Here is an 11,594-nt window from a genome sequence, read left to right on the forward strand (position 1 = left end):
AAATATTTAAAATTAATTTTGTAATGTTTTGGATCATTTTAATGTATTAATATTAAAAATAACTTTTTTAAAATAAAAAAAATAATATTTTAATAATATTTTTAAGTTAAAAAATATTTTCAAATGCAATCACTACTACACTTCCAAACAACCTTTATAATTAAATATTTATTTGAGTTTAATTAATCTAAAGAATGTAATGAAATTTCAAAGAACATGCTTGTAGTATGTGAATTTGATATTGTGGTATATAGTATTTTTTAATTGAAAATGTATTAAAATAATATATATAGCAGGAAAATAAAAAATAAGTTATTTTAATATGAAAAATAATTTTTCAAAATAAAAAATATTATTTAAATATATTTTTAAATAAAAAAAAACATTCAAATCCTTTACTCATTTAAAAAGTTATGAAAATATGGCAGGAAATATTTTAAGAGAACCGTCTCAAGCCCAAAAGGCCTCTCACATGTTCCACTTTGCTGCCCGAATTGAAGATGGTGGGCTCGGAGGCTACGACGCCTTAGAAATTGACTCGAGACCAAACATGTTCGAGGTCAGAAAGTTCCAAACGCCAAAACCAAAACACTATTTCTTTCTGCTTCACTGATTTCGGCAGTATGCTACCGAAGGCAATAGAGATCGAATGTGCTTGCAGGTGCTGTCAGCAAAAACGATCAACTTTCATCCCTTTCTAACTATTCACAGGGAGTAATAGTTTCCTCTCGCTTGTCTCAAATAAATAAATAAAGTTCTTGCACGCCTTAAGGCAATGCAACCTATAGAAAAGATCTTACTCTGTTAAATGAAAAACTTTACTATCATTGATAGGATGTACAAAATTTTCATTTTATCATTTTATGTGATACTTGATTTTATCCATAATTGATAATTATAATTCGATTATACTGTTCAAGGATACACATATAATTTCATATTCGTATAGAATGGATCTAAATTCAAGCCATTCCATAATGCCAAGGCTATCATTTTCATGCCATGTATTTGAATCAAACTCCATAATTTGAACTCGGAACACACTTCCCAGCCCTTAACAAAAGCCCTTTTCCTGGCCCAAAACAATACAATAAGCCTCGGATAATGCTGAGATCCTGGATGGTATATGAATGTGTTTGTCTTTTATGGTAATTTTTATAGTTATTGTTTTTTTAAAAAATTATCTTTTGAATAAATTATTTTTACTGAAGGTTGGTTTAGATAAAATATATATTTTATTAAAATTATAGTTTGGACCAAAAATATATCATAAAATGTTTAATTAAAATTATGGTTGAAATAAGTATTGTATATAAAATGACTAAAAAGGAAACAATTTTATTTATTATGTTTTAAATAGTAAAATTAACAAATAGTAAAAACAATAATCGGTATAAAAAAATTATTTATTTTTAAAAAATAAAAAAAATATTATTTGTCCCATCAAACTTGCTGCAATGCTATCATGAACATAATTCATATACGAATTCATATACGAATCCTTTAGGTGCTTATGTGTTTGTAATCGTGAAATCACATTGATTAAAATATCATCAAGAATAAAATTGGGATGATAATCAAACTTATTAAATGAAAATATAAACATATATAGTGACCATACAATAAGAACATGAACATGAATATATCTTCAATTTTTTGTCATCATCAGCTAAACTTCAAAATATATAAACAAAAAAAAATTAAAAAGATCTTTAATCCTGTAATTTAGGATGTATCGAAACAACGAGAATCAAGATTTTTTTTATGCTTTACAAAAATAAAAGATGTTAGATATATGGCATTTGAAACAAAACAATATGCATAAATTTAGAAAAAAAAAAGGAAGAAGAAGGGAATGATCTTGAAAATTTTAATTACATGAAGTTTTTGAAATATCCTTTTAAAAAGAATTACCTTGAAGATGATGTCAATTACCGCATGTTGTCAATAATTTCTAGGTTATGAAGAAGCATGGAAACTCAAGAAGAATAGAAGACAAAGGCAAATCTGGTGTATTGAATTAAGCTTAAGATCGAAGGCACCACAAATACAGACAAGGTCTAAGTAGGTGCCTTCAAGACTTTCACCTCAAACTCAACTGGAGTAGACGATGCTTTGTGTACCATAAATCACTCAACAAGTGGTCCTGTCTTGGCAGCAAAATTCCTGTGAAGAATGGTTTTAAAAATATATTAAAATAATATATTTTTTTAAAAAATTATTTTTGATATTAGTATATTAAAATTATTTAATAAAACTAAAAATATATTAATTTGAATAAATTTTTTTTTATTTTTTTAAAATATTTTTAAAATACAAAAATAAACCGATAAAAATACCCCATTAAACCACACGGACAGAACAGCAATGATTCTAGCATTTTTTAAAGTGCCATACATGCTTAACTTAGATCATGTGATTAATCAGTTGTTATACCTTCATGTCCCAACAAGGATGACTGGATTCTGTGGATTTCTAATGTTTTTTTTTTCCTTTTCCATGTACACTCTCCGGTTCTTAATCAAATATTCTATTGCTAGCAAACACTCCATGGGTATTCGCACTTGTAAAAAATGTTATCAGATTTTATGCAAACTTCCACTTCCACATGGACTTGGCGGTGGTCTGGCCAAGGATTCTCTCAGCATGATATTTGCATCAGTAATAATACTCCTAAAATATTACAATTTAGGGTTCATCGAGTGTACTCATTAGACTAAACAATGCACTCATCTCCTCGGTACTTGTCTCAACTCTCAGCCAAAGCTGGCTGAGTCCAAGAATGCCCATTCATGGAGGGATCAGCCTCTGCTAATCAACAATTTGAAATTAGAACATGTTTGGAAACGTGGTGTAAATCCACGTTCACATTAATTTTGATTTTTTTTTTTATTTTTTTACTAAAATTAAGTATGGTTTGTACTTTTTGGATCGTTTTGATCTATTGATATCAAAAATAATTTTTTAAAAATAAAAAAACATCATTAGCATATATTTTAACATAAAATTTATTTAAAAAATAACTGCTATTATATTACCAAACACACTATTAATATCTTTTGGGGAAGGGATATGAGTGCAGTTAAGCCCTAAAGTTCTCTGGGTACCCAACAATTCGATGAACTCGCTCCAGATTGTTCTTCATTCGTAGAGATGGACGCCCTTTTTCAGCCAGTCTTGTACCCGAAGATCCGTTTTTCTTCGAGACTGATCCGCCAAAAAATGCCGAGTGCTTCTTGCTATTCAAGGGATTTGTTTTGACAACGTCTCCAGAGATATTATAGATTTTGCGGTTAAGATTTGAAAAAATATATTTAATTATGATTTTTTAAAAATAGTAAGTTTTAAAAAATATGTTTGACCAAAATTATTATGAGAAGGTTTTTTACATGTAAAATAAATAAATAAAAATATTATTTTAACTTTTACAAAATCAATATTTAAAATTTGCTTTTATAATTCAACATGTTTGTTTTTATTCTCACTCACTACTAAAACAAAGAAAAGTTATTCTCACCCAATTAGTATTTGATACACTCATATTAGAATTGCCTAATTCACAAAGTTTTTATGCTTTCTTTCGAATTTAAACACAAAAACAAGACAATTTATATGATTTTTTTTTTTAAAATACAAATTAATATTCAAATAATAAAGCACAAATATTTTATCCCTTCTCAAAAGATAAAATTCGAAAAATCTAAAAGATCATAACCCATCAACTGCATTCACCTAACAAAAGATTTACCTCACCAAGCATAATAAAAACCTACTATGCACTTGAAGTCTTGGCCTAACGGTTGAAGAAACTTATTTCCTTTCTCTGTATTCTGGGTTCAAACCTCACCGTGCATGCTTGTCACTTTTACGGTACTTTACATCCTTATTGGGTTTGCAGGATGTTCAGTGAGCCATGAGATTAGTCGTGGTGCGTACAAGCAGGTCCGGACACCCATGTAAATCAAAAAAAAAAAAAAACCCACTATTATATATATAAAGAAAAAAGGCACCAAGTTTAGCCATAAAGAGATAACACCAATCCGGTTTCTTCCATCATCGTCTTCTTTCTTTCTCCTGCAGAAGCACATCCAAACCCACAAACCTACAAAACCCACCTCTACATTATCATCTTCGAACCCAGTTCACTATTTTTTCCCCTTACTTATTCATCAAAGACTCAAAATTTCCTTCAAAATTTTGTACCTCAAGAAAATTCACTGAAGATTGAAACTTTCCTTCACTTTCCGGCCAAAGACTCGAACTTTCTTTCAAAATCTTCGCTTTCCATCAAAAGCCACCAAAGTCTCAGACTTTCCTCCACATTACCACCAAGATTTTCCCAAGAAACAAACAAACAAAAAAACCCACCAAAATGGACAAACCATTGAATGTTAACAGGTTGAGAACCCATTTTTCACTCATTAAATTAATAGCCTGGACCTGCATTTTCCTTGGCCTAATCCTCTTCTTCTCTTTACACTACCCTCACTCAAGTCCCAGTAACAGACTGAAGTATTTAGAAGACTCTGATTGGAAGTATCAGATTCTCAATTCGGGTCGACCCAAATCAAGAAATGGGTTCCGGGTTTTGGTCACTGGAGCTGCTGGATTTGTTGGAATGCACGTGTCCACTGCACTCAGGCAGCGCGGAGATGGCGTTGTTGGCCTTGATAACTTCAATGGCTACTATGAAAAGTCATTGAAGAGAGCAAGAGAGGATTTGCTGAAAAGTCAAGGTGTTTTTATCGTTGAAGGTGATATAAATGATGGTGTTTTATTGACAAAGCTTTTTAAATTAGTGAAATTTACACATGTAATGCATTTAGCAGCACAGGCTGGTGTAAGGTATGCAATGAAGAATCCAGGGTCTTATGTTCATAGTAACATTGGTGGTTTTGTTAGTTTACTTGAAGTTTGTAAATTAATGAATCCACAGCCTGCCATTGTGTGGGCATCATCTAGTTCTGTTTATGGACTCAATAAAAAAGTACCCTTTTCAGAGATTGATAGGACTGATAATCCTTCTAGTCTCTATGCCGCTACTAAGAAGGCTGGTGAGGCTATAGCACACACTTATAATCATATTCATGGTTTATCAATCACGGGGCTGCGGTTTTTCACGGTTTATGGTCCTTGGGGAAGACCGGATATGGCTTATTTCTTTTTTACTAGGGACATATTGAAAGGGAAGCAGATTTCAGTTTTTGAAGGGCTTAATGGGTTTACTGTTTCGAGGGATTTTACTTACATTGATGATATAGTGAAGGGCTGTTTAGGTGCACTGGATACTGCTACCAAGAGTACTGGAAGTGGCGGGGTTAAGGAAGGCCCGGCGCAATTGCGGGTTTATAATCTTGGGAATACCTCACCGGTGCCAGTTAGAAAGCTTGTTAATATATTGGAGAAGTTGTTGAAGGTTAAGGCTAATAAGGTAGTGTCGCCAATGCCTGCAAATGGGGATGTGCTGTTTACTCATGCTAATATTAGTTTGGCAAGGAGGGAGCTTGGTTATAAGCCTACTACTGACTTGCAATCAGGATTGAAGAAATTTGTGGCGTGGTATCTGGATTACTATAAACCATCCGGGAAGAAGAGTTCTGTCTAAATTGGTGGATCTGTGGTGTGATCATTTGAATCTATAGTTGATTCTATTCACGTGATTTTACGCGCTTTATCATTTGTTAATTATTCATCGTTCATTTAGCTACACGCTGCTGTGACACAAAGGGATTGGTCATTCTGTCCCCATATAGGAATTTAATAGTCTTTGTGCATGCTAATGACCTCCAGAAATGTGATGAGAAACCGGAAGCATTGCCCATTCTCTTCTTCTTCTTTTTTTCGTTCTTTCTTTTTTCCATCAAGATTTTAGTCCTAGTTTAGGATTTTTTCAATCAGAATTCTGTTGCAATTGTTATTTTTGGTTTCATTAATCTTCTATTACCTATTCTGTTTTGTCCATGTCAATTTATGATAAGAGTAGATAGATATAGTAATGTCCTTGTCTACTTTCCTCAGTTTTGCATAATTATTAATATGTTAGGTGCAATTCCTGTTGTGTTTCTCAATTATGGGTGTTTTGGATGCGATTCTTTTTCTCCTTTTCTTTCTGGGTAACTGTTCGACATTCTTATAGCTGGTTGATGAGTCACATTTTGGCCGGATTTCTCATAATCCTTTCCATTTCACTTTCCACTGTCAACGTCTTGATATGTTTTGGAAGAAGGCCAGTTAAATCTACTTATAATGATTTTGTCTTTCTTTTGGTTGAAACCTGCAATTTACTGGATGTCATAGTGAAAAACAATGTCTGTAATTGATGTTCCTAAGCAGTAAACTTCGATAACCTTAACCAATTGGATATGGGGTCCGAATAGTAAAACTTTACAAAACATCATTTGAAAGAAGCTACACCCAGCTTCAGCTGGAAAAAGTTAAACAATCCCAGTAACTAAAACGATATGAACTCGCCAATAGAGCAAAGAGAGGGAATATCTCAAAGTCTAATATCAACTCAAGAATCTTTAAACCTTGTTATGTTCTCGAGAATCTTTACACCTTGTGCTCTCAAGAATCTTTGAACCTTGTGTTTATTGATGCTTTGGCCATCTTCCTCATGTGTGCCTATGCAACGGCGTGTTAGGGTTTCAAATTGGAGCCTGGATGCGGTGGTTGTGTTTCCACGTTCCATGCCCATGTATTAAGCTGTGCTTGTTTCAATGAATTTCTTATAATTTTTGGCTAGATCGCTCTTTCTGAAAGCACCGAGAATGTTTGTCAGTTTCGGATGGATGAACAAGGAACTTGATTCTTCTAGGTTTTTTATTTTTTTTGTTCATTTGTTGATTTTAACAGTGTGTCGGAGGAATGACATCAAATCACTGTTGTCGATACCAGGCTGAGCATGATGAGTCTGGTTAATCCTTTGCTGATCTTTGTTCTTATACCATCAAGTTTGGATGTTTATTTTCTTTATATTGCCTGGATTTGCTAACGAAGAAGGCAATCTCCAAAATATTTGTCATATCTCTTCAAGTTACCTGGTTTCCGATAATGCTTGAACTTCAGCTTTCTAATTTGTCGTGGTAGTAAAATAGTGTGCTCACCTTCCATCTCAGCAAAAGTTACAGGAGGTTACACTCCTAATTCTTTTGCATCGCCGATCTCGTGATCCAGAGAAGTACTTCAACTACCAATCTTGCTTCAACTACCAATCTAAGCAAGATATTGTCCGAATCTCTTGTAAATGAGCCCGAATCAAGTTCATTCAGCCATCTATAATTACCCTTTAAAAAATTATTTTATTTTTAAAATAAAAATTAGCATACTGTTAGAAGAAGAAAAAAAAACAAAGTAATGGTGTTAAAATTTGCTTATAACATGAAAGTAAAACTCTCATTCTATGTTCCAGTTAAAAAAAAACTCAATTTTATGCTATTAAAAAAAATCTAAAACAAGTTTGTTTTTGTAAAAAAAAATAAAGTGGATTAATTCCTTTTCTCTTAGGTTAGCCCGTCAGTTATAGATGTTTTATAGATCTAAAAGGCCCAAAGACTACAAAAATAATACTATTGAAAACTGTTAATCTAAACCCAGCCCGGCCCAGAAGTTAGACCAGACAACAAGAACCCTAACTCAGCAGCTCCATCTATATTACAACCCTAAATTTTCACCTCCGCTTCATCCATCGCTCCAAGCAGAGAAAGCCGTGTCTGTCTTAGCATCCTCACGTCCAAAGCTCGCATTCTGGTCTCTCTCTCTCTCCGCCTTTGCTCCCTTGATATTCCCTTGTTAACTTTGAAGCTATTAACTCTAACGTAGATCCATGACAATAAGCTGTTAACTAATAATCACTTTGTTTAGTTTGTGTTTTTCATGTTCAATGCATAGTTGGTTTTAGCTAAAACCCATTTTGATTTATGCATGATATGTTCAAAATATGCTGGTTAATGAATCATTTTTATCTTAGAGACTAATAGCTGAAGAACTACAAAGCGTAGGTTGGGGTACATTCTGAAAAGAAAAAAAAGGTTGTCGATTTTGTGTTTGGTGAATGACTACTTGAGTTTGTGTGAAACCCGTTTTTGCTTTATGTTTGAGAAGTTTAATATTTTGTATGATAAAATTTAAAAAGATAAAGATATAGTAGTAAATGGAAGTGTTGTTGTTGGTTTGTTTTAATGAATATGAAGTGGACATGTGTGGTTTTGAATGGTTTTGTGCATTTTGATTGTGTAATAGAAAAGTGTAAGGAGAAAATGGCAGCAGCTTATGGAGCTATGAAGGCACAAAAGCCGGGTTTGGAGGAGACTCAGGAGCAGATTCACAAGATCAGGATCACTCTTTCCTCGAAGGATGTCAAAAACCTTGAGAAAGGTCTTTTCTGTAAATCCTATTTTACAATGTCGTTGTCATTGATACGCCACAATTTGTTATTTTGAGTTGTATCCTTTTTTTTGTCCTGACAGTTTGCACTGACTTGGTCCGTGGCGCCAAGGATAAGAGACTGAGGGTTAAGGGTCCAGTGAGAATCCCTACCAAGGTTCTTAACATTACCACCAGGAAATCCCCTTGTGGTGAAGGTATTCATCTAAAAAAACTGCTTGTATAATCATGGTTAGATTAATTTGCAGTGTGTGGCATTTTGTTTTATTATTTACTTCATGCGCTATTTACAAGTCCATTTAGTATTCTTATTTCTTTAATTTCATTTGTGCTTTCTTCTAACACATATCACTTCATGGGTTCCACGTGTTTGTTATTGTATTTTTTTCCTTCCTCTTTGGGTAATGTTTGAATGGCTGATTTGTTTGATTTGATAAGAGTAGTTCGAGGGAGAAATTGAGAAGGGTTAGCAACATTACAGTTCTTTATAGATATGTTCTTTTGTTTGTTACCCTTTACAACCACTACAATAATCAAATGTTGGTTTGTGCGCCATATGCAGTCTTATTCAGTAGTATAATTGGTTGGTGCATGTGAAATAACTTCCTATTGATTAAAATGCTACTTATTTAACTTTCTAGGTGTTCTAGTCTGAGCATAGGACCCAGGGTGGATCAGTTAGACCATGTTAGTTGGTCTTGTAATGAGAAAACAAGTCATAATTTGCTCTACTGTTTTCCTAGTGGTGTTTGCATACGAGTTTGCAAAGTTGATGTTACTTCAGAATGATTTTTTTAGGTACATATGATATAAATGATTGTCCCTGTAAAGGCACTCAATATATGAGCTGCCGACACCATAAAAGATTGGAATTTGTTGTGTGGAGTTTTTTGTAACTTTATGTGCCATTTTCCTCAGGGGCTTGTTCTCTTTTGCCAGTTCATCTGTTAAGCTAAAGGGTTTTGCATGTATATCTTGTCATCTTGCAGGAACCAACACATGGGACAGATTCGAGCTTAGGGTCCACAAGCGTGTTATTGATCTCTTCAGTTCTGCCGATGTTGTCAAGCAGATCACCTCAATTACAATTGAACCTGGTGTTGAGGTTGAAGTTACCATTGCAGATTAGAGAGATGCTATTTACTTCTTTTGGACTGTTTTATTTATTTTACTAGAACACTTCAGGATCTTTTTTATCGGAAGACGTTGATCAGCCTTGTGAGTGAAAAGAATTCAATGTACTATGTTCATTCCTCATTCCATGTTAAAGATTCTGTGAAGGAGATTGAATTTTGTTTCCTCTTTATTTCATTATGAATCTAGCAAGTTATTATAATTGAATTTGTTTCACTTTGAAGTTGATGGGATTTGTATCTTGATTTTTTTTTAAAAAAGAGAATCAACTCCTAAGGAGATGCACAGACATGGCTTGATGTTTGAAGTTTGTAAATTAATGAATCCACAGCCCGCCATTGTGTGTGCATCATCTAGTTCTGTTTATTCTAAAAAAGTTTCAGAGATTGATAGGACTGATAATCCTTCTAGTCTCTATGCCGCTACTAAGAAGGCTGGTGAGGCTATAGCACACACTTATAATCATATTCATGGTTTATCAATCACGGGGCTGCGGTTTTTCACGGTTTATGGTCCTTGGGGAAGACCGGATATGGCTTATTTCTTTTTTACTAGCGACATATTGAAAGGGAAGCAGATTTCAGTTTTTGAAGGGCTTAATGGGTTTACTGTTTCGAGGGATTTTACTTACATTGATGATATAGTGAAGGGCTGTTTAGGTGCACTGGATACTGCTACCAAGAGTACTGGAAGTGGCGGGGTTAAGGCCCGGCGCAATTGCGGGTTTATAATCTTGGGAATACCTCACCGGTGCCAGTTGCTTGTTAATATATTGAGGAAGTTGTTGAAGGTTAAGGCAGTGTCGCCCATGCCTGCCTGTTTACTCATGCTAATATTAGTTTAGCAAGGAGGGAGCTTGGTTATAAGCCTACTAAGAGAAGAGTTCTGTCTAAATTGGTGGATCTGTGGTGTGATCATTTGAATCTATATTTGATTCTATTCAAGTGATTTTACACGCTTTATCATTTGGTCGGATCGGTCTTCTGTCCTATATAGGAATTTAATGGTCTTAGTGCATGCTAAGGACCTCCAGAAATGTGATGAGAAACCGGAAGCATTGCCCTTTCTCTTCTCCGTTGTTTCTTTTTTCCATCAAGATTTTAGTCCTAGTTTAGGATTTTTTTCAATCAGAATTCTGTTGCAATTGTTATTTTTGGTTTCATTAATCTTCTGCTACCTTTCTGTTTTGTCCATGTCAATTTATGATAAGAGTAGATAGATATAGTAATTTCCTTGTCTACTTTCCTCTGTTTTGCATAAATTATTAATATGTTAGGTGCAATTCCTGTTGTGTTTCTCAATTATGGGTGTTTTGGATGCGATTCTTTTTCTCTTTTCCTTTCTGGGTAACTGTTTGACATTCTTATAAATGGCTGATGAGTCACATTTTGGCCGGATTTCTCATAATCCTTTCCATTTCACTCTCCACTGCCAACCTCTTGATATTGTTTCTACCAAGATTAAAAAATTATTACAATTGAATTTGTTTCACTTTGAAGTTATTATGTATCTTTTTTTTTAAAAAAAAGAGAATCAACTCCGAAGAAGATGCACAGACATGGCTTGCTGTTCGAAGTTGTGTTGCTAAGGTACCTCACTGTACCGCCGTTTCGATTGTAAAGCAAACAGCTTGTAAGAGCCATGGTTGCTTGTTATGATATCTAGTACCTGTTAGGCGCTAGCCAGACAACACTTCATCTTGGGTTCCTGCTTTCGTTTTATCTGAAGAAAATGCTCACTTTAACTATCGTTTCATGGAGATGGGATGAAACGAGACATGATCGTCTGGACCCATAATCTTAATAGCTCCTTCATTTCCATGATGACAGTTGATAGATAACCCATTTTACTTCATGCTTTCTAATGGCACGGCAACGCAATTGAACAAATATTTCTGACTCAAAGGTAAAAGAAACCAGTCCAATACAGAGGCATGGATTCATCTAAACTGCAATCATTGAGCTGCTTGCGCCTGCATATCAATGGATGTAAATTTCCCCGTTCTGCTTTTGTTGACTAGAAATCTCATTTTCCATCTCTTCTCTTTCTCTTAGTAATCAAAGAGTTCATCTAGA

At 34.1% G+C, this 11,594-nt stretch overlaps 3 protein-coding genes across 3 annotated transcripts; all 3 read left to right on the top strand.

Moving 5' to 3' along the window:
* Positions 1 to 4,028: 4,028 nt before the first annotated feature.
* LOC118060600 (UDP-glucuronate 4-epimerase 2) lies at positions 4,029 to 5,996 on the top strand. Its single transcript, XM_035073834.2, has one exon. The coding sequence runs from the start codon at positions 4,373 to 4,375 to the stop codon at positions 5,603 to 5,605; it is 1,233 nt and encodes a 410-aa protein (XP_034929725.1). The 5' UTR covers positions 4,029 to 4,372; the 3' UTR covers positions 5,606 to 5,996.
* Positions 5,997 to 7,590: 1,594 nt separating this feature from the next.
* Positions 7,591 to 9,696, top strand: LOC118060601 (small ribosomal subunit protein uS10z/uS10x). Its single transcript, XM_035073835.2, has 4 exons — positions 7,591 to 7,749; positions 8,242 to 8,376; positions 8,469 to 8,582; positions 9,375 to 9,696. The coding sequence occupies exons 2-4, from the start codon at positions 8,259 to 8,261 to the stop codon at positions 9,512 to 9,514; spliced, it is 372 nt and encodes a 123-aa protein (XP_034929726.1). The 5' UTR covers positions 7,591 to 7,749; positions 8,242 to 8,258; the 3' UTR covers positions 9,515 to 9,696.
* A 19-nt stretch (positions 9,697 to 9,715) lies between these two features.
* Positions 9,716 to 10,467, top strand: LOC118060582 (UDP-glucuronate 4-epimerase 3). Its single transcript, XM_035073815.2, is given in 4 exon segments — positions 9,716 to 10,220; positions 10,223 to 10,277; positions 10,279 to 10,334; positions 10,337 to 10,467. Coding segments are annotated over 4 exon segments (663 nt in total). The 5' UTR covers positions 9,716 to 9,799.
* Positions 10,468 to 11,594: the final 1,127 nt, after the last annotated feature.

Source organism: Populus alba, chromosome 12 (genome assembly GCF_005239225.2).
Source record: "Populus alba chromosome 12, ASM523922v2, whole genome shotgun sequence".
Classification (NCBI taxonomy): Eukaryota; Viridiplantae; Streptophyta; class Magnoliopsida; order Malpighiales; family Salicaceae; genus Populus; species Populus alba.